This window comes from Tachysurus vachellii, chromosome 11 (assembly GCF_030014155.1).
Source record: "Tachysurus vachellii isolate PV-2020 chromosome 11, HZAU_Pvac_v1, whole genome shotgun sequence".
Taxonomy (NCBI): Eukaryota; Metazoa; Chordata; class Actinopteri; order Siluriformes; family Bagridae; genus Tachysurus; species Tachysurus vachellii.
This window is the reverse complement of record NC_083470.1, coordinates 297,501-322,500: the sequence shown is the minus strand read 5'-3', so window position 1 is coordinate 322,500 and position 25,000 is coordinate 297,501. Positions and strand designations below refer to the sequence as shown.

The following is a 25,000-nucleotide window of genomic DNA, read 5'->3' as shown; positions in this document are numbered from 1 at the left end:
TTATAACCTTACTGAGTTGTTGGTGATACAGTTGTGAGTGTAACTGAGTTGTGTGAGAATTTTCTCCCAGATAAAAGTCTTTTTTATACAAAATGTCAGAATCTCTAATGTTTTACCTTTAGATCGTTTTACTGTTGCATGTTATTTTATTTTTATTGTTCATCTTCATATAACAAACAGCTGGAATCTCGCTTACAATAAAACAACAAAATATTGATTAAACTTCACTTTTTGCTTCTTGTAAATATGTTACTGAATTTGGATTAAAAACAATATGAAACTATATTTTTATTCTAAACAATTATGAGATTTTTGAACAAACTTTTTCCTGTTTTAAGTTTTCGGCTTTTTTATTCAAATATATATATATATATATTTTATTTACATTTCTGAGGTTGTGAGTGTTAAGGGCCGCGCTCAGGGGCCCACGCTCAGGGGCCCACAGTCAGCTAACACTGCTGCTTTGTTCATATTCAACACATTCATTTCTTAAACACAACACAATCACATTTAATAAACACTAAAGCTGATAAATAAAAGTGTTTGTCTCTTTATTACTCTTTAAAACCACTCATGTGTCCTAAATGTGACTTTCTCATGAAACGTGTAATCGTTTTAAGTCCAGACTCTCACACGGAGCTGCGACTGGAAGTTTGGGTTGATGTTAATATAACAGTCTTTATTTTTTACACTGGACAAGGTTACAAATCAACATGATTACATTCAGTGTACAATTAAAATACAGACCAGATGAAACTCAGAGGGTTCAAAATAAACAAAAAATAAATAAATTAATAAAAATCCTCGTTGTGTTGACGTCACTCCCACTGTGTCCCAAACCACACCCCCTAATCGGTTATACTGGCCACAGTGCATTGTGGGTAATCTGTATTTAAATAGTCTGGACTATGATGAACACCACTGAACACCAAAACCCTACAGTGTTGATCTCTTACGCTGCATCATGGAATCGCACATTAACACAAAACCATTAACACATTTCCTAAAATAGTGCAGTGTGTAGTGGACACACACCTGCTTTGGGTTCACTCAGTAATGCACCTGTATCACATCCTGCTCACTACACAGTGCACTAGTGACAAAAATATTATAAAAAGGATGCAATAAAATCATATCAAAATAGGAGTCTCTACAAAATCTGTAGGAATAATAATATTATTATTATTAATAATATTAATAATAAAAGTAATAATAAAAAAAATAATAATTATAATATTCATAATAAAAATAATAATAAAAATATTAATTTTATTAATAATAATAATCATACTAATAAAAATAGTAATAAAATAATAATAAAAATAATAATAATAACCAAATGAAAACACAGATTTATTTAAGGAATGTGAGGACATGAATAACCACAAACACACAATGTGTTAAAGAGGTAGAGTTAAACAGGATACCGCACACACACGCGCACACACACACACACACACACACTTCCAAACACTTCACGTTTAATGTGCTGTAATGTCATGAACAGAGGAATTAAAGGTGCAGTACTGACAACAGGCTGTAGGCTCCTCCCACCTCATTTGCATATGCAGCAGGTGAACAATGAGAATTGAATAATAGAACATTACCCATCACATTAAGAATAAAATACTCACAATGTCAACAGGAAACCCCAAGACACAGCACCCAAAGTGTAAAGGGAACGGAGCCGAACCCCAGAGTTACAGTGGAGTGAGTTTGCAGGTGACAGCATTAGAGCTGCTTTACTACATTAACTGAAGTAGAACAAAAATAAACACCGAGAAGCAGATCGTCGTTACAGAAGTGAGAGTGTGTTAGTGTGTGATGTTAGTGTGAGAAAGAGCTCCATGTTCACATCAGGGGGAAAAAAACAATAAAACCTTCAGGTTATCTGTAGCTGCAGTTAACTTAGTAATTAAATTAATGCTAAACTTTAATTGTATATATTCATTTCTTTATTTATTTTCATTCTTATTTTTTCTTTATATTAAATATATTTATTTTCTCTCTATTTCTCTCTTTAGATCTCGCTTCTGTTGCTATGCTTCTGTAAAGCTGCTTTGAGACAATGGGAATTACTAAAAGCGCTATACAAAGAAACTGAAACTGAAATAGTGAATGAGAAAAAAGAGCTTGTGATTGGTTCATAATTTGGAGCTGGAGGAGAAATCGCTATTTATTTATCATCATCATCATCATCACCATCATCACTGAGACGAGCAGCAGTGTTTACAGCTCTGCCCACATGGTGAAAGGTTACCCGAGAGTTAGAACAATGTTGAATGTTAACATGAAGCACACAGCAGAGATGTTTAAATGAAGAAGCAGGAAGTCAGGATGTGAGTCCAGAGCACAGGTTTAATCACAATCTGAGACGTGACCTGTGCTGCAGCATAAAGAAGGTTAAAAAACCCAACACACTAAAACCTCATGAGAATAAAACAGACCTGAAACTCACTGTAACTTTCTGTACATTATTTACTCAGATAGAGAAAAACACGTCCTGCACCTTTAAAGCTTTCACACACACACCTGTTTAAATGAAGAATGAATCTGTGACGTGGTTCACGTGTAAAACGTCATGTGCATAGAGTTCAGTTTAACAGAGAAAGGCACGTGATCATCAGGTCATCACATTAACTCAGGAGTGTAAACCAGTCAACACTCTCCCAGTGTTCAGAGGCGGAGCTTAACTTAGTGACATCACCACCTGCGCCCTCGTCCACCTCCCCTCGGTCCCCAGGTTAAATGTTATCTCCAGCTTGGAGGAAGTTCACTCAGTTACCCAGAATGCACTGCACAGTTTAAAAATACAAATATTTTCAAACTTTTAATACATTTGATTGTTGCTAGCTAGTTAGCATGCTAGTGCTAGTGAGTAGACTTTAAACGCTCAGAGGAAGTCAACCAGAGTGTGTTATTAAACAGTGCAGTGATTTTACAGCTTCTTCACCTGCTGCTTTATGTTTTTAATCACAAAAAATCTTTATATCTTTAGATGTTGTTGGAAGACTTGAGGCCTGATGTACGACTGTAACAGAACTAACAAATAAACAAAATCCAGACGTTTTTTATAAGAACACACAACGCTGACCACACGTCCCTCACACCACAACACACACAACAAGAAGCAGTGAGTATTAATCTGATCCTCTAACAACATCTACACACTGCTCTCCTGTGTGTGTGTCTCTGTGGCTGTGTGTGTGAGTCTGTGCCTGTGTGTGTATGTTTGAGTCTGTGTGCGTGTGAGTGAGTCTGTGTGTGTATGTGTGTGTCTGTGTGTGAGTGTGTGTGTGAGTGAGTCTGTGACTGTGTGCGCGAGTCTGTGACTGTGTGTGAGAGTGAGTCTGTGTGTGTGTGAGAGTGAGTCTGTGTGTGTGTCTGTGACTGTGTGCGCGTGTGTGTGAGTCTGTGACTGTGTGCGCGTGTGTGTGTGAGTCTGTGACTGTGTGCGCGTGTGTGTGTGTGTGTCTGTGACTGTGTGCGCGTGTGTGTGTGTGTGTGTGTGCCTGCCTGTTATCAGCAAACACTAGACTTAAGTGTACCCACAGTGCATTAAAACGATGTTGGGATGTGAACTCACTTGTTCATGCTAATCAACTACCTTGTATTAGCATCACAGACCAGTGTGCTGGAGTTAATACTGAACACTGAAAATGAATGACACGCCTCCTGATAGCACATATAAACTGGACTATACATGTAAACTATAAATGTTCATGGTGTTGAGGGAAACTGAGCAGCAGAGAATCCACTTCCTGTTTAACACTAATGTTCAGCTGTAACATGAACTTATAGCAGAAAAATAATAAATGTTAATGTAATTTCTCATCTATAAAATCTCCATTCTGGAGAAAAGTCACATGATTCTGTGTGTGTGTGTGTGTGTGTGTGTGTGTGTGTGTTAGTTCACCAAAGTGACTGACCTGCTTTAGGAGTATAACAGGAGGACGGAGAATTGTGTGTGTGTGTGTGTGTGTGTGTGTGTGTGTGTGTGTGTGTGTTAGTGGTGGTTGTTGCGGCAGTTTTTGGGTTTCTGAAGACTGAACACACTGATGTTGAGGTGAGTGGCGATCTGCTCACACACACCTGTGCAGTAACACACCAGATCACATGCAGAGAACACCTGTACACCACACACACACACACACAGGAAACAGAACACTTATTGTAGAGTTCAAAGAGAACATGATATCAGTATCTGTATATTAATTCTTTTAATGTACGTGTGAACTCACCAGCGCCCCCCAGAGGAGGAAGTGTTCACTGACGAAACTGTTGAAGTACTGATTAATAACGAGCAGAAGAGGAGCAACAAACGCAGAATCACTGCGCTGCATCTCACACTTCGTCATGTGGGCTATCTAAAACACACACACACACACACACACACACACACACACACACACACTGAGAAAAACCTTTAAATTGTAAAATCTTTAATGATGAGAAAGGAAAGTATTATTAATAATTATTAATAATAAACATTATTAATTTGTCTCATAATAATAATAATAAAGTTTTAATTATAATAAATAAAAACTATACATGATATCATGGATATAATATAGTATATAGATTAAGAGTTGTGTCTTTACCACCAGGCGGTTGGTGAGTTTTGCAGAGCCGAAGCCGAACACTAACACAAAGAGACACGGATTTTTCTCAAACAGCTGCTCAGCTGACATCTTATACACCAACACGGCCAACACCAACAGCAGGGTGATGTGGAACGCTGGAGAAAGCACACTCGTCCCCTACAGAGAGAGAGACAGACAGACAAAGAGAGAGAGAGAGACAAAGAGACAGAGAGAAGGAGAGAGAGAGACACAGAGAGCGAGAGAGAGAGAGAGACACAGAGAGACACAGAGAGAGAGACACAGAGAAAGAGACAGAGAGAGAGACACAGAGAGACACAGAGAGAGAGAGAGAGAGAGAGTTGAGTGTGTTACAGATCTATAAGAATGCTCCTCAGCAGTGTAATCAGTGATCTACATCCAGCTGAGCTTTTATTTAAACAAAAGAAAAAAGAAAGCAGTAAAGACATTTATGTCACTACACAGCAGCACTATAACATTATGTGTAGAAACACACACAATGTTGCCCGAGAGGAATCTGAGCTTTGCTGAATAAAATGGAGACAGAAAATGTGAACAGTTTTATTGTGTACTGCACTTTGTGTTGTTGTGGGTGTGTATCAGTAATAAGGGGCGTGTATCAGTAATAAGGGGCGTGTATAATGTAATAATAAGGGGTGTGTATAATGTAATAATAAGGGGCGTGTATAATGTAATAATAAGGGGCGTGTATAATGTAATAATAAGGGGCGTGTATAATGTAATAATAAGGGGTGTGTATAATGTAATAATAAGGGGTGTGTATAATGTAATAATAAGGGGCGTGTATAATGTAATAATAAGGGGCGTGTATCAGTAATAATAAGGGGCGTGTATAATGTAATAATAAGGGGCGTGTATAATGTAATAATAAGGGGCGTGTATAATGTAATAATAAGGGGCGTGTATAATGTAATAATAAGGGGTGTGTATAATGTAATAATAAGGGGTGTGTATAATGTAATAATAAGGGGCGTGTATAATGTAATAATAAGGGGTGTGTATAATGTAATAATAAGGGGTGTGTATAATGTAATAATAAGGGGCGTGTATAATGTAATAATAAGGGGTGTGTATAATGTAATAATAAGGGGTGTGTATAATGTAATAATAAGGGGTGTGTATAATGTAATAATAAGGGGTGTGTATAATGTAATAATAAGGGGCGTGTATAATGTAATAATAAGGGGTGTGTATAATGTAATAATAAGGGGTGTGTATAATGTAATAATAAGGGGCGTGTATCAGTAATAATAAGGGGTGTGTATAATGTAATAATAAGGGGTGTGTATAATGTAATAATAAGGGGTGTGTATAATGTAATAATAAGGGGTGTGTATAATGTAATAATAAGGGGTGTGTTCAGACGTACCGCAATGGTGGAGCCGTTCTTGCCCCTCCCCCCTGTGAAGATGACCGGGAAGTAGTTAGTGCAGGAAAATATGGCTCCCAGGAAGGTCAGGAAAGCAGGGATCATCTTCATCTGGATATTCAACATTGGAATCTGGTTTAACACACACACAGTCACACACACACACACACACAGTCACACACACACACACAGTCACACACACAGTCACACACACAGTCACACACACAGTCACACACACAGAGACACACACAGAGACACACACAGAGACACACACAGAGACACACACAGAGACACACACAGAGACACACACAGAGACACACAAAAAAATGTTGAATTTTCTAAAATAAAAAAATAAAATCTAACAGACAAAAGACAAAAATGTGAATATCAGACTATAACATCAGACTATAATAGACTATAACATTAGACTATAACATTAGACTATAACATCAGACTATAATAGACTATAACATTAGACTATAACATTAGACTATAACATCAGACTATAATAGACTATAACATTAGACTATAACATTAGACTATAACATTAGACTATAACATCAGACTATAACATCAGACTATAATAGACTATAACATCAGACTATAACATCAGACTATAATAGACTATAACATTAGACTATAACATTAGACTATAACATCAGACTATAATAGACTATAACATTAGACTATAACATTAGACTATAACATCAGACTATAACATCAGACTATAACATCAGACTATAATAGACTATAACATTAGACTATAACATCAGACTATAATAGACTATAACATTAGACTATAACAGACTATAACATCAGACTATAACATCAGACTATAATAGACTATAACATTAGACTATAACAGACTATAACATCAGACTATAACATCAGACTATAATAGACTATAACATTAGACTATAACAGACTATAACATCAGACTATAACATCAGACTATAATAGACTATAACATTAGACTATAACATCAGACTATAACATCAGACTATAACATCAGACTATAATAGACTATAACATTAGACTATAACAGACTATAACATCAGACTATAACATCAGACTATAATAGACTATAACATTAGACTATAACAGACTATAACATCAGACTATAACATCAGACTATAATAGACTATAACATTAGACTATAACAGACTATAACATCAGACTATAACATCAGACTATAATAGACTATAACATTAGACTATAATAGACTATAACATCAGACTATAACATCAGACTATAATAGACTATAACATTAGACTATAACATCAGACTATAATAGACTATAACATTAGACTATAACAGACTATAACATCAGACTATAACATCAGACTATAATAGACTATAACATTAGACTATAACAGACTATAACATCAGACTATAACATCAGACTATAATAGACTATAACATTAGACTATAACATCAGACTATAACATCAGACTATAACATCAGACTATAATAGACTATAACATTAGACTATAACATCAGACTATAACATCAGACTATAACATCAGACTATAATAGACTATAACATTAGACTATAATAGACTATAACATCAGACTATAACATCAGACTATAATAGACTATAACATTAGACTATAACATCAGACTATAATAGACTATAACATTAGACTATAACAGACTATAACATCAGACTATAACATCAGACTATAATAGACTATAACATTAGACTATAACAGACTATAACATCAGACTATAACATCAGACTATAATAGACTATAACATTAGACTATAACAGACTATAACATCAGACTATAACATCAGACTATAATAGACTATAACATTAGACTATAACATCAGACTATAACATCAGACTATAACATCAGACTATAATAGACTATAACATTAGACTATAACATCAGACTATAACATCAGACTATAACATCAGACTATAACATCAGACTATAATAGACTATAACATTAGACTATAACAGACTATAACATCAGACTATAACATCAGACTATAATAGACTATAACATTAGACTATAACAGACTATAACATCAGACTATAACATCAGACTATAATAGACTATAACATTAGACTATAACATCAGACTATAACATCAGACTATAACATCAGACTATAATAGACTATAACATTAGACTATAACATCAGACTATAACATCAGACTATAACATCAGACTATAATAGACTATAACATTAGACTATAACAGACTATAACATCAGACTATAACATCAGACTATAATAGACTATAACATTAGACTATAACAGACTATAACATCAGACTATAACATCAGACTATAATAGACTATAACATTAGACTATAACAGACTATAACATTAGACTATAACATTAGACTATAACATCAGACTATAACATTAGACTATAACAGACTATAACATTAGACTATAACATCAGACTATAACATCAGACTATAACATTCAGAATAAAGAATAAACAGCACAATAAAAAATTAAATACAGAATAAGATCATTAACCAGACAATCTGAATTATTCTCAGGACATATTTTGTCTAATGTTTAATGTAGTGTTAGTGACAGTGTTTAGTGTTCGGTGTTCAGCAGTGTTCAGCAGTGTTCAGCAGTGTTCAGCAGTGTTCAGTCTAATAGTTTGGTGTAACTCAAGGTGACAGCTGGTGTTTATCCTCTTTATAATTGTGTTCCTGCTCTTTATTTCTACACATAATTGTGTTGTAGTTACAGATTTTAACACACAACATTGTGAAGAAGTGAGTGACGTACCACAGACTGCCAGAACACTGATCCTCCTACTGCAGCCAGGAGATAAACCAGGATAATGAACATCTGCACCTCAGTCACATCGATGCTGCACACACACACACGCAGACACACACACACACAGTCACACACACACAGTCACACACACACAGTCACACACACACAGTCACACACACACAGTCACACACACACAGTCACACACACACAGTCACACACACACAGTCACACACACACACACACACACACACACACACACACACACAGACGTTAATTCCTTCATGATATCTCCAGCAGAAATAAACAGCAGTGTTCAGCATTCTGCTCTAATTTCATATCTACACCAGTGTGAACTCTGTGTTTCTGTTATAATCCACATTATTTTAACACATCACTATTGTGTGCTGGTCTACAGTCTCACACACTAAGTTTGTGCCCCCTGACCATCACACCCATATGCTCTTGTCTCATTCCAGGTTTATTCTTCTCTCTTTACTGTTATAATCAGCTCCACTTTGCTCTTCTAGTAGGTTCTTCACTAGATGTTGGATTGTGACTGTGGGGATTAGTGTTCATTCAGCTACAAGAGCATCAGTGAGATCAGACTCTGATGTTGGGATGTTGAGGAGACCCCAGTTCCAGTTCAGTGGTGTGGAGTCAGAGCAGTGCAGGACTCTCGAGTTCTTCACTCCAACCTTCACCTCCACACCATGACTTCATGGAGCTGCTTTGTGTACAGAGACATTGTCCTGATGGAGCAGGGTTTGGGAAACTTAGGTCCAGTGAAGAAAAACTGTACAGCTACAGAACACAGAGATGTTCAGTACCACTGTGTGACGTAGAGATTGTGGTTTTGGGGAAGAACCATTTACAATTCAGTCTTATTCATATCACACTTTTAACAACAGACATTGTCCCAAAGCAGTTTAAAGAAATCTAAGGATTCAAAATAAAAAGGGTTTTATTTATAAATTAATATTTATCCCAAATGAACAAGCCTGAGGTTACAGAGATACACAGGTGTGATGGTCAGGGTGCACCTACACATTATAGAAGTGTCTGGTGTTAACTGAAGTCACGTGTTGGCGCTGACAGAGAACTCACATGCCAAAGCGCAGTGTTCCTGAGACGTACGTCTGCCAGTGAGCGCAGTAGAACATGAACACACCCACAAAACAGCAGAAGAACATCCAGTCAGGGTTCGTCCCCATCTGAACAGCTATACATGTACCGAGAATCACAAACACTGTGCGCACACACACACACACACACACACACACAGACACACACAGACATTTTGGTATTATACACACTTCATGGTTTATGTTGAGACTTGTGTTAAACATCACTATAATATTTCAACTACAATCTTTGTCCTGTTCTTACAACACACACACACACACACACACACACACACAAACAAACACAGTCTCACCAGTAGAGAGTGAGTCACAGCCATGGTCGAAGAGTTCCCCGAGTGGAGTGCTGCTATTGGTCCGTCTCGCTTGTTTACCATCGATGGCGTCCAGTGATTGGTAGATAAATAGCCCTAGTGCACAGGACAGGTATGCCCACGTTGGAGCCTGGACATGCGCGCACACACACGCACGCACACACACACACACACACACACTTTATTGGTTGTTGATGTATTTAGTGAGGTTGTGTAATATAATCATTGTATCTTTAGTCTGTGATCTAACACTCACACAGATGTGTCCTGATCAGGTACAGACAGAGTGTGTGTGTGTGTGTGTGTGTGTGTGTACCTGCTCAGTAGCAGTTGGACAGTGGTAGGCCAGGATGAGTGTGGTGGTGATGTTGAGAGCGAGGCCAATGATGGTGATGAGGTTGGGGGCGACCCACAGAGGAACTCTCTCCACCAACCAGTACCAGAACGGCTGCATGAGCGGCTCCAGGAGAGATTTACCTTCACTGCTGTACCTGTGCTCCTCCAACCGCTTCAGCTGCTGCCGTGACAACCGTAACCCTGACATCATCATCCTCAGAACCTGTGTTCCCAACTGAACAGCCACACACACACAGACACACATGCACACACAGACACACACACACACACACACAGACACACACACACAGACACACATGCACACACAGACACACACACACGTACACACACGTACACACACACACGTACACACACACACACACACAGACACACGTACACACACACACACGTACACACACAGACACACACACACGTACACACACACAGACACACGTACACACACACACCCAGAGACACACACGTACACACACAGACACACGTACACACACAGACACACGTACACATACACACCCAGACACACACATACACACACACACCCAGAGACACACACAGACACACACATACACACGTACACACACAGACACACGTACACATACAGACACACGTACACACACACACCCAGACACACACATACACACATACACACACACACCCAGAGACACACACAGACACACACAGTGAGCAATCAGAATGCACTCCACTAACATTGCACTGTGTTATAAAGTGTTAATATTACAATTATTAAATCACTGAATGCTAATTATTCACTTGCTGCAATCATATTTCTATAGAATAAAGTAAAATATAATAATAATAAGAAGAAGAAGAAGAAGTTGGTGTAATGTTCAAAAAGTGTAGAATTAAAAGTGAATTAAAGTCATTAGTGACAGAAAAGAACTAATCACTAATTAATAATTAAATTGTTTATAAAACATTTAATTATTAATCAGAACATCAGCGCTTAGAAATGTGAGTAAACACTGCTTAGTAATAATGACTAACATGTAGGGACTTTACTCTAACTGACCGACTGATAGATAGATAAACAAATAAACAAATAAATAAACAAATAAATAAACAGACAGAGTTAGCTTTAGCATAGTTAGCTATGAGGCACATTACCGTACGGTGACGGATTTTCTCTCTGTAATCTCACTCTGTTGTCTGTGTACACAGTTTTTTAGCTCCTCATTAATCAGTAATCCGAAATGAAACCAGATAAAAAACAGATTTCTGACTTTTTATCTCAGTTCATGTGATAAATCCGCCTCATGCCCATGACACCCAGCGGCACGAGCACACCGGAAGTAAACTCCTCCCTAACGGAAGCGCGCGTGTCAAACCGAAACGAAGGCGTGCATTTATTTAAACACACTTCTTTGTTGATATTAATATATTTTATATTACTGTGAACTGTACAGTTTTTATAGCACATAATTCATAACTTTAGTCATTTTGATATGAAACCCAACCAGTAGTCATGAGTCATTTGGTAAAAGTAAATCTGAATCCGAATCCGAATCCGAATCCGAATCAGGTTTATTGGCCGTGTGTTTACACACACAAGTAATTTGGATCCAGCTGTTTGTGACTCTCATAAGTACAGACATAAATAACACTATACAAGACAAGACAATACAGATTATAAGCTTTATTTTAATACCTCTACAGGTGCATCTCAATAAATAAGAATGTTGTGGAAAAGTTCATTTATTTCAGTAATTCAACTGAAATAGTGAAACTGGTGTATTATATAAATTCACACAGACTGAAAAAGTCTTTGGTTCTTTTAATTGTGATGATTTTGTGTCACATTTAACAAAAAAACAGCAATTCACTATCAAAAAATTAGAATATGTCGACATGACAATCAGCTGATCAACTCAAAACACCTGCGAAGGTTTCCTGAGCCATCAAAATGGTCTCTCACTTTGGTTCACTAGGCTACACACTCATGGGGAAGACAGTTGTCCAGACGACAATCGTTAACGCCCTTCACAAGGAGGGAAAGCCACAAACATTCATTGTTAAAGAAGCTGTTCACAGAGAGCTGTATACAAGCATGTTAACAGAAAGCTAAGGAAAAAGTGTGGAAGAAAAAGACCAACCAACCCAGAGAACCGCAGCCTTGAGAGGTTTGTCAAGCAAAATCCATTTAAGAATTTGGGTGAACTTCACAGGGAATGGACTGATGCTGGGTCAAAGGCATCAAGAGCCACCACACACAGACGTGTCAAGGAATTTGGCTACAGTTGTCGTATTCCTCTTCTTAAGCCTCTCCTGATCCACAGACAACGTCAGAGGTGTCTTAGCTGGGCTCAGGAGAAGAAGAAAGTCCAAAGTCCTCTTTTCAGATGAGAGCAAGTTTTGCATTTCATTTGGAAACCAAGGTAATAGAGTATGGAGGCAGGGTGAGAAGCTCATAGCCCAAGTTGCTTGAAGTCCAGTGTTAAGTTTCCACAGTCTGTGATGATTTGGTGTACAATATCATCTGCTGCTGTTGGTCCACTGTGTTTTTTAAAAACCAGTCACTTCACTCGTTTACCAAGAAGTTTTAGAGCTCTTCATGCTTCCTTCTGCTGAGCAGCTTGTTAAAGATGCTGATGTCATTTTCCAGAAGGATTTGGCATCTGCTCACATGCCAAAAGCACCAAAAGGTGTTAAATGACCGTGGTGTTGGTGTGTTTGACTGGCCAGTAAACTCACCAGACCTGAACTCCATACAGGATCTATGAGCTGTTGTCAAGAGGAAAATGAGGAACAAGACCAAACAATGCAGATGATCTGAAGGCCACAGTTAAAGAGACCTGGGCTTCCACCTCCGCAGTACCACAGACTGATCACCTCCATCTTACACTGAGGCAGTAATTGAAGCAAAAGGAGCCCCAGTATTGAGCACATACACAGTAAATGAACAAACTTTCCAGAAGGCCAACAATTTACTAAAAATGTTTTTTTATTGGTCTTATGATGTATTCTAATATTTTGAGAAAGTGAATTGGTGGGTTTTTGTTAACTGTGAGTCAAAATCATCAAAATTAAAAGAACCAAAGACTTAAACTACTTCAGTCTGTGTGACTTTATATAATACACCAGTTTCACTGTTTCAGTTGAATTACTGAAAGAAATAAACTTTTCCACTACTGAAAACCTCTAACTGTAAATTCTACTACTAAGTACGATAACATTAATGTAATCTGAGTGGTCAAAAGTATAAACCCTGTGTCAAAAAACACATACAGAACACATCATCCATCTTATAAATGATATTAAAAAGCGGTGGATTTCCATTTCCTTTGTATTGTTGTGTAAACGTAGATGTGTCGATGTTAAATACAGCAGATTTCCAGGCCTGGCTAAAATAATAAAGCTTTATTTCTGGTTCAGCATCCAATAAGTGAGGACGATTCTGTTAGACGTCTAGACGTGTGAATGTAATGAGAAATGTAAAATATTTATTATATAAAATCAAACATAGTAAAGATTTTTAGATCAAAATAATCATCAGAGTTAAACTTTAGGAATCATAGAGAGCGTAGAGAGAGTGTGAAAAATAAATAGAATGCACCACTAGATGGCGCTATAACACTTCCATTATATATACTTACTGTATTACTACAAACACGCTCATGCTCAGTAGACGTTAAGACGAATTTAATATAAAACAGAAAATCTATCGATCGATCGATCATCATTATTATTATGTTGATTAGTGTTGTTTTTGGTGTTGTATAATGTGTGTCACATAGACACACACGCAGACACACAGACACATAGACACAAACAAACACACACAAATACACACAGACACACAGATACATAGACACACATGCACACACTCATACACACACATATACACACAGATACACACGCACACACACACCTACAGACAAACATGCACAAACATGCACACACACACATACACACAGATACACATGCACACACACACATATACAAATACATGCACACACACAAACACAGACACACGCACACACACTTAAACATACACACATGCATGCACACACATACACACACACGCACACACACAGACACACACATGCACACTAATATCAGTTATCTCTTCATTGTCTCTTTCTTCGCCATTTAATTGATATTTCTTGACCTTGAACATCAGCACTGTTCCCATACAAAGTTATCAAATTCTCTCCATCATCAAATTCAACTCTGTGTGTGTGTGTGTGTGTGTGTGTGTGTGTGTGTGTGTAAAAGCAGCATGATTCCATTTATTTTTATCTTCAGTGCTACTAGTTAATCTTTGATGTTTAATCTGAGCTTCAATATTACTTTAAAAAATGAAAAACTCAGCAAACTTTTTTGACCATCAAATGTTTAAAGAAAAAATCACCACCACCATCCTCATGATCATCATCATCATCATCACCACCACCATCCTCATGATCATCATCATCATCATCACCACCACCATCACGATCATCATCATCATCATCATCATCATCATCATCACCAGCACCATCATCATCATCATCATCATCATCATCATCATCACCACCACCATCAACATCATCATCATCATCACCATCACCACCACCACCATCATCCTCATCACCATCATCAACATCATCATCATCACCACCACCACCATCATCTTCATCATCATCATCATCATCATCATCATCAAATAAATTCCAATTTTATTTGTCACACACACAGACACGCAGGGAAATGCTGTAAGTTTTCACATATCCCAGGTTATTATGAGCCTGGGGTCAGAGCACAGGATCAGCCGTAGTACGGCGCCCCTGCAGCAGGTGAGGTTAAGGGCCTTGCTCAAGGATCCAACGCTGATGTCTCAGCAGCTTGTGGGCTTGAACCTTCTGATCAGTAACCCGAAGCCTTAACCACTGAACCATCACTTCCTCATCATCATCACCACCATCATCATCATTATCATCACCACCATCATCATCATCATCATCATTATCATCATCACCACCATCATCATCATCATCATCATCATCATTATCATCATCACCACCATCATCATCATCATCATCATCATCATCACCACCATCACCATCATCATTATCATCATCCTCATCCTCATCATAGTTATCATAAAATATACAGGGTGTTATATATTATATATTATATTGATAAATATCTAGGTGATATTGATATAATATACAGAGGTGGGGGGTCACCGGGACGCAGAGTTCAGTAAGGTGACGGCTCTAGGGAAAAGGCTGTTCCTCAGTTTACTGTTTTTTTTGTCTGGAGGCTCCTGAAGCACCTACCAGAGGGAAGGGGGACAAACATTCTATGGGCAGGGTGAGAGGAGTCTTTAAGAATGCTGCGAGCTCGACACAGACAGCGTTTCCTTTGGACATCCTCAATGGCTGGAAGTAAAGTTTGAGTGATGCGCTGTTTTCACCACCATGCTGTTGTCTCTTCAATCTTCAATGTTCTCAGGAAGAACAGGTCCTGGTGAGCTTTCTTGACCATGCTGGTGGTGTTGGTGGTCCATGTCAGGTCCTCAGAGATGTGGATCCCCAGAAACCTTAAGCTGGAGACTTCAAGCATATCGTTGATGTGGATGGGGGTGTGGGAAAGTCCATGATTAGCTCCATTGTTTTGCAGGTGTTAAGGAGCAGGTTGTTGTCAGCACACCATGCTGAGTGGTATTATAGTGATTTATAATCCCACTCTCAGTGTTTATAATGATTTATAATCCCACTCTCAGTGTTTATAATGATTTATAATCCCACTCTCAGTGTTTATAATGATTTATAATCCCACTCTCAGTGTTTATAGTGATTTATAATCCCACTCTCAGTGTTTATAATGATTTATAATCCACTCTCAGTGTTTATAATGATTTATATTCCCACTCTCAGTGTTTATAATGATTTATAATCCACTCTCAGTGTTTATAATGATTTATATTCCCACTCTCAGTGTTTATAATGATTTATAATCCCACTCTCAGTGTTTATAATGATTTATAATCCCACTCTCAGTGTTTATAATGATTTATAATCCCACTCTCAGTGTTTATAGTGATTTATAATCCCACTCTCAGTGTTTATAATGATTTATAATCCACTCTCAGTGTTTATAATGATTTATATTCCCACTCTCAGTGTTTATAATGATTTATAATCCACTCTCAGTGTTTATAATGATTTATATTCCCACTCTCAGTGTTTATAATGATTTATAATCCCACTCTCAGTGTTTATAATGATTTATAATCCCACTGTCAGAGTTTATAATGATTTATAATCCCACTCTCAGTGTAAAATTGAATTGAATGTAATGAACATCATCATCATGGGCATTCGTTTGATTTCTAATTTAGGAAGAATTTGGTAAAAGATGGAAAGTTTGTTAAGTAATGTAGTTTGTAATTTGAGTGTGTTGAGGTAAAGATCTTGCTTGATCAGGTGATTAAAGGACTCACACACACACACACACACACACACACACACACACACACACACACACACACACACACACTGTTTTTTTCCTTCTTGCTTTTACACTCATTGTAAGTTGACCTGTGAAGAAAATTCAATTATGCTATTATTGATCTTCATCGATATTCTGGAGACTCAGCTCAGATTTATGATCTTAGGATTCCTTCCAAGGATTTATTCAAGGTCACACAACTGCAGCGCCTTCAGCGATTATTATAAATGTGAACGTGAAACCTTAAACATGTACACAGATTTAAAAAGACACTTGTTCAAATAAAGTTAAGAAACACATTTCTTGCTTTAATAATAATAATAATAATAATAATAACAATAATAATAAATAATATTAATAAAAAATAATAAAAAAAATAATAATACTTTATAGAAAAAGTTCTGAAAATATTCCACCTATGAGCTTCAGCTGAAAGAGGACCAGTGCAGTGCAGTTTGTGGCCTGTAGGGGGCAAAAGGGAGCGTTTCACGAAACCATAATGGAAAGTTTTGACCTGCTCTTTTTGTGGTGTCTTTTACAATGTATTGTGTTAAACATTAAAAGATTTGTATTTATTATTACTGACATCTCTGTTAGCTTGTTAGCTAGAGAAATGCTAAACCAGTCACTGAATTAAACATAAACTTTGTTAGCTGATAAAGACAGAAGTCTTTACGCTGGCTAGCAGCATGTAGCTATTAGCTTTGTACCTTGTTTAAATTTGTCTTAATAACTTTATCAAGCAGTAACCAGATAGCATATGAGCTAAGGAGATAAAATGTAGTTTACAGTTTTAGCTCAATAGCTTTGCTTTCTTCAGGATGAGTGAAAAGATGTTAGCTTCAAACTACTGATTAATAATTAAAGATGTTTAGCTCAGTAATGAAGGTGCTACTCAGAAGGTTATGAGAATCCCTGGACCACCAAACTGCTCCTTCTGGGCCCCTGCGTAAGGCCCTTAACCCTCAGATGTATGAATGAGATAAATTTATGTTGCTCTGGATAAGAGCTTCTGCTAAATATCATAGATGTTATTCACTCGACACACTTTTATCTCTTTAATTACAATGATGAATTTTAATTATAATGATTTATTAAATCTTTTTAAGTCTTTGATTATTTCCAAAAAACTTTTACACTCTCACATTCTTAATGTACAGAATTCATCTGCAGCATGTTTACACTGAGTCTGCTGCAGTAAATGAAGATTTAATGTTTATCTGCTGTGAAGAGAGACCTGTTCCAGTGTGTGGAGCTTCATGGTCATGACACTTCTAAACCTGAGCAGCTTAAATAATATCCATTATTTATATTTACATTTTTATATGTTACTGATGATTTTATTTTCTTGTCGTTTTTTCTCCTCTACTTGAAATCTCTGAGTTTCCTCCAGCACAATCTGGTGATTACTAAATGCTTTACATGGCTGAGACTCGAAGTTATGCTGATGCACGTCTCACCTCATTTACAACAACAAGGGAGCAGTAATGATGAATGAGATGCTGTACACGGCTTCATCTGCAGCCCAGATGAGGATAACGACGGAGACAGGACAAAACAACATAAAGAAACTGAAATAAACTGAATTAGCATCTCGTTTTGTCTCAGACTGAGTGGGATTTATCTGTAAAAACACCTCAACTGTGAACAAATGATTCACTCGATGATAGGATTCTGACATCACAATCTTCTTACACATAAATGCACATGAACTTACACACTCATAGACGTACATTCGCACTTATAGAGGCTCTTTGGGCCCCTGTACAGAACTCTGAGGTTCTGTACCAATAGAACCTTTTCTCTGAAGATTTTCTATTAAAGGTGAAGCGAGTGCCATTACTTTTGGAGTTCAGTGTGTTTAACACGGTGAGATGTTCTGAAACGACTTGTTTATGAATTTTAGAAAAGAACAAATACATTTTTGAAAAACTGAGACGATGAAACACTTCAGTAAGAGTGCGGAGCTTCACCGTGATCAACAGTACAGACACTTTACTCACAGCAACATCTACAACAACGACAACAACAACAACAACAATAATAATAATAATAATAATAATAATAATAATAATAATAATAATAACAATACAATAACAATAATAATAATAATAATAAATGATTATATAAAGTATCATGTCTGTGGTCCATGTATTAACCAAGAGATAGAAGCTCTTTAAGTTCTATACAAACCATTCTATTTAAGAGTGTAGAAACTTTTTACAACTTTTTGTTTATAACAAAGTTCCTTTCTGAAAAGGTTCCACACAGAAGGGTTTCAGTTTTGTTGTTGTTTATGTACAGAACTGTTGAAGGTCTGCTTTAAAATGCTTCTATTTTAAGCTTGTGTGCATTAACAGGTTTAAATATGCAGAAAAATCTACAAATTATTGCTCATTATTTTCTTCTTAATATCGAGTACCAGTCCAGATTTGAAGGTTCTGATGTAAGGGTTCTGATGTAAGGGTTTTTCAGACCGGAGAGAACTTGACTTTCTAAGGAACCCGTGAAAAACCAGTTGTAAATAATCGTCCCTCATCCCTCGGGGGAATAACTAAAGCTCTCATTCACAATAAAACCTTAAACAAGAAGAGACTCATCGATGGAGTGGAAGTGAACTGCAAAATAAACTTTACGTGTCTTTGGGTTTAGACCCTGAACCCTTTCACATCCAGGCCACAGGTCAAGTCTCATGAATTGTGTCTCACATTGCTCACACCAGCTAATGTGCCTTTGAGATTTCAGGACATCATGTTGAAATGTCCTCTCAGGTTTGACTCAGATAATTAGACAGAGCCGTGTGTGATGTTTCACTTTCAGAGAGAAAGACTGCCAGATATTTTCTTATTTATAAAAAAAAAAAAATTATTTTCTCCTCCATTCTCATGTCTTTTCTTCAACCAAACGCTCCTCTACACCTCCGTCCCCAGGAACACATGAGATTATTCTCAGGTTTGAGCTGTGTGTGAGATTCAGTCATCTGTATTCACCTTTTGTAAGATTCACATAAACTCATAGAAGGAAAAAAAGATGTCCTTTTCTTTTCTTTTCTTTTCTTTTCTTTCATTATCAGAGCCAATTATGGTTGTGAATGAAATCTGTCCCAACCTGCCTGCATGTTCCACCTTAATGATAAAGAACACCACAGGGAGCCAGGGAGTGTGTGTGTGTGTGCATATGTGTGTCTGTATATATGTGTGTATGTGTGTGCGTGTGTGTTTGTGAGGTGGTGGTGTTGGTGGTTGTGTTGGTGACTTTCTGTTGTGTTGGCTTTGACTTCTGTAAAGCTGCTTTGAGACAATAGGAAACTGTTAAAAGTGCTATACAAATAAACTGAACTGAATTGAATTGGTGTTGATGTTAGTTGTGTTGGTGGTGGAGATGGTGTTGGTGGTCATGTTGGTGTTGATGTTAGTCGTGTTGGTGGTGGAGGTGGTTGTGTTGGTGGATTTTTTCAATTCAATTCAATTTATTTGTATACGCTTTTCATAATTCCCATTGTCTTAAAGCAGCTTTACAGAAGTATGGAAACAGAAGAGAGAGAAAAATAAATAAATATATAATAATAATAAGAACTTAACTAATAACTGTGGGTCTCTGTGAGAAAAAGCTCTGCCCCCTGCTGGAGACTGTAGTACTTGAGGTACGAACAAATATCCTGCACCTTTTGATCGATGTAGGTGTGACGGATCATAAAAAACAAAAGATCTCTCAGGTTCTGTGGTGTGAGACCATTAAGTGTTTTATAGGTTAATAATAGTGTTTTATAATCTATGTGAAACTTGACTGGAAGCCAATACAATGAGGATAAGATCGGGGTGCACCAAGGGATATCATATATAGGGAGAAAAGCAATGGGCCTAAAACAGAACCCTGTGGAACACCGAACATTACCTTAGTTTGTTTAGAGTGGTCACCATTTAGATTTACGAACTGATATCGATCTGTTAAATAAGACCTGATCCAGGAGAGAGCTGTCGCTTTAACACCAACAACATGTTCTAGTCTATTAATTACAATAACATGGTCAATGGTATCAAAAGCTGCACTAAGATCAAGTAACACCAGCAAAGAGACACAACCCTGATCAGAGACCAGTAACAGGTCATTTACCACTTTAACCAGCGCTGTCTCTGTGCTATGATGAGGCCTAAATCCTGACTGATACAGATCATGAATATTATTCCTATGTAGGTCTGAACATAACTGCTGAGCTACAACCTTTTCTAGGATCTTGGAGATAAAGGGGAGGTTTGATATTGGCCTTTAGTTGGACAGCTGGGTTTGGTTGAGGTCAGGATTTTTAATCAAAGGTTTGATAACCGCTAGCTTAAAGATTTTGGCACATAGCCAGTGCTAAGGGAAGAATTTATTATCTTTAATATGGGTTGGAAAGTTACTGGTGATATCTGTGGTAGAAACACATGAAGTTGAGGTGGTGTTTGATGACTGTGTTGGGGTGGAGGTGGTGTTTAGTGGTTGTGTTGGTAGCCTTGTGGTCTTCACCCTTCACCAGAGTCACAGTTCTGTCACTTCTTTAAAGTTTGTATTAACAGAATTCAAAGTCACGCTGCAGGAGGTTCAGATTTGGGGATTTTTTAAGTAACAAAACCCTGACTAATATTTCTCAATGACCCTGACTTCATTGCTTAAACGTCTTCATGATGCTGTGAGTTTAGGTCCTCCAACACACTTCGTGTTCCTCGAGAAACAGGAGGATTTAGACTGAGATCATGTGACACTTTAGTCATCTCGAATTTGAACATAATTCATATCATTAATAACATAACTGCTGAAAAATCAATGTCAAGGTTATTTTATTTTTACTGAATTCATTAATTTGGTGTGAGAGAGTGATTCATTTCTGCTTTCACTCTGAGACCATTAAACCTCCACATCCTCATGAAATCCTCCTCATTTCTGTTAAAAATAAGGTTTAGTGCACTTGAAGTAGGGCACATCAGGGTTAAGGGCCTGTTATTCAGCACTTGAGTATTTTTATAGTTTATATAATTTTATTATATTATTCTGATGTGAATGTGACTGAAGGATGACAAGGAGCTTATTTTCACACTGTGTTCTTCTCTAACACAGGAAACATTTCAGTCAGGTTTTCGTAAATCCCATTCTACAGAGGTTCTTAATACAGTCTTAGTACAGAGTTCTTAAACCTTTGAAGGTTCTTAATGATATTTTAACCTCATGTGATTCGGGTGATTTTGCAGTCCTTGTGCTCTTAGATTTGACAGCTGCTTTCGATACAGTCGATCATGCTGTTCTCATTGAGTGTTTAGAACATCGTGTTGGTTTAAGAGCTGTCGCTCTAGATTGGTTTAAATCATATTTTGCAAATAGAAGTTTGTCAAGATGTGTGAACATTACTCGAGTAATGTTTTTTTTGCCCTGTGGGGTTCCTCAGGGTTCTATTTTGGCTCCTTTGCTTTTTCTCTCTATATGCTCAGTCTTGGCTCAATGGCAGCGCAAAATCCTTGTCTTCTGTTGTCTTCTGTTGTCGTTGTTCGAGTCGTGTCTGGTTTTGTCTTTGTCCTTGTTTTGTGTTTTTGTTTAATAAACCTTGTTTTTTTATGCTATCCTGCATTTGGGTCTATTTTATCCTACATCACTGACAGAGGATTCTGCCAGACCAAGACCCAGCAGGATAACTTTTTCCTGGACCGGCTCTTCTGTCAGTTTTGGCCAAAGTCCTGACAGTACCCCCCCTCAAGGCGTGTCTCCCGACGCGCCAATCCAGTATCCATGGCAATATCCAAGGGGACCACGATCCCGACGAGATCCAAGAGGGGGGCAAGGCACACGGCGAGGCAGGTGGGGGAGCAAGGCACATGGCGAGGTGGGGGGTGGCAAGGCACACGGCGGCGCAGTCAGAGAGGGCCGAGCGCAACCAGAAAACCAGAAAAAACAGAAAACCAGAAAGGGGGGAGGTGGGAAAAATCTCCACCATGGGGCAAAAAATAAATAAATAAACAAAAATCCCCCTAGGGTAAAAAGATACGGGCCTGCAACACTCCCCGCGGACAGGGGGCGGCGTCCTCCACGGGAAAACCAGGAAGTGGAGCGACGTCCCCCACCGGACAGGTGGTGATGTCACAGGACACTGAGAAAAACAAAAACAAATCTTGGGCTGGTGACATGGACCACAACCAGGAAGTGAGGCGGCGCCCCCCGCGGAATACCGAAAGCGAAGCGACGTCCCTCACCGAAAAAAAAATACGGACCCATGTCACACACAAAACAAAAATCCAAGGCAAAAAAAAAACAGTCTGAAAAAAAAATAAATAAAAATTACTCCCACAGAAAGCTGGTCCAGGCTGACGCTATCCTGCTGGGTCTTGGTGTGGTGGAATCCTTCTGTCAGCAACGCGGGGATAAAAACAGACCCAACTGCAGGATAACTAAAAAAACATGAAACAGGGACACGGACAATACCAGACCGGACACGAGACGACATAAGACGACATCAAAAGACAAGGATTCTGCGCTGCCATAGGCAACGTGGCATGGTTAAATAGACAGGACAATGAACACATGAGGAACAAGTGTGCAGAGATGGGGAGGAGTAAACAAGGGCGGGGCAGACATGTGACAGGGAACATAAACACGTGGCCAAAGTCCTGACAGTAGATCATATTTCTGTTTTTGATCAGTATTTAGTTTTATTCCCCTTCAAGAAACTGACTTATTTTTACTGATTTCTTCTTCAAAATGATCGACCTGTATACTGGATCCCTGACCCACATGTGTCTTTAAACAGATATTACCAGTAACTTTCCAACCCATACTAAAGATTATAAATTCTTCCATTAGCACTGGCTATGTGCCGAAATCTTTTAAGCCGGCGTTTATCAAGCCTTTGATTAAAAAACCTGACCTCGACCCGACCCAGCTGTCCAACTACAGGCCATGTTACAACCGGTGATTTTGTGGATTGTATTTCTGTACGTGTCTCTGTGCAGTTGATTACACAGAGTTGTCAGCTTGCCCTGAACCTCATCACTGATCTCCTATATAAAGAGGAAGCAGAAGAAGAAGGTGGAGGGTGTTAGTAGTGGTGTATTGATTGCAGTGTTATGAGAGAGTGATTATTGTGTTTTGTGATAGTTCATTTTCTGGTTTTGACTCTGAGCTTAGTTTACCTTAGGCATAGAGTGTTTGGTGAACTGGGATGTCTGGATGTTGTCTCCTTACCACCCTCACAAGTCCCTCAGGTCTGCAGACTGTGGAGTGGTGGGACACTTTACATCCCAGGAAGTCCTCATGTCTGTGTCACCTTTTGGCTCTAGCCTTTTAGTTATGATGTCATAGATATTGCCAGAGTCCCTGTCTGCACTTTGCACATAATTTACATTGTCCATCACCTGATTACAATCATACCTAACAATTTTCATCTCTCTCTCTCTCTCTCTGTCTCTCTGTTGAGCTAAATAATGTGTCAGTCAGCTGTATGTTCTGATCTTCTTCAGAGATCATCTGAAGACTTTGACAGGAAGGAATTAGTGTTGGGTCTGTGCTGAACTCAGAGTTTACGATGACCCATTAGTTCCTCAGGAGCTCTCGGCTGCACTATTATAAACTGTCGTAGAAAGGACATTATTTACATTTACACTATTTACTGTAGTGTCACCCAAATGAGGATGAGGTTCACTTCTGAGTCTGGTTCCTCTCAAGGTTTCTTCCTCTTATCATCTCAGGGAGATTTTTTCTTACCGCTGTCACCTCCGACTTGCTCATTAGGGATAAGGATAAATATACAGTATTTAAAATTAATTTAAACTTTAATTGTATGTATTTTTTCTTCTTCTTCTTCTTCTTCTTCTTCTTCTTCTTATTATTATTATATATTTATTTCGTTTTTTTCTCTCTCCTGTTTCTATACCTCTGTAAAGACAATGAGAATTGTTAAACGCACTATACAAATAAATAGAATTTAAATTTGAATATAGAGACAAACAGAGAGAGAGACAGTTATTTATTCCC

General features: G+C 37.9%; 1 protein-coding gene across 1 annotated transcript; it reads right to left on the bottom strand.

The window, feature by feature from the left end:
• Positions 1-530: 530 nt before the first annotated feature.
• cept1a (choline/ethanolamine phosphotransferase 1a) lies at positions 531-11,862 on the bottom strand. The gene is made up of 9 exons (XM_060881757.1): positions 11,678-11,862; positions 10,515-10,769; positions 10,181-10,328; positions 9,850-9,991; positions 8,752-8,836; positions 5,992-6,123; positions 4,602-4,760; positions 4,242-4,367; positions 531-4,129 (listed from the first exon to the last, which is right to left on the bottom strand). Exons 2-9 carry the CDS (start codon positions 10,746-10,748, stop codon positions 4,007-4,009), a joined length of 1,149 nt encoding a protein of 382 aa, XP_060737740.1. The 5' UTR covers positions 10,749-10,769; positions 11,678-11,862; the 3' UTR covers positions 531-4,006.
• Between the last annotated feature and the right edge of the window lie 13,138 nt (positions 11,863-25,000).

Bases quoted from the DNA above. Each gene is read 5' to 3' on its own strand.
- cept1a (XM_060881757.1), bottom strand. From the start codon at position 10,748: ATGATGATGTCAGGGTTACGGTTGTCACGGCAGCAGCTGAAGCGGTTG. The intron at 9,992-10,180 runs GTGAGACTGTGT...GTGTGCGCACAG, and splicing joins CTGTGACTCACTCTCTACTG to TGTTTGTGATTCTCGGTACA. The intron at 4,761-5,991 runs GTACGTCTGAAC...CTCTCTCTGTAG, and splicing joins AGAACGGCTCCACCATTGCG to GGGACGAGTGTGCTTTCTCC.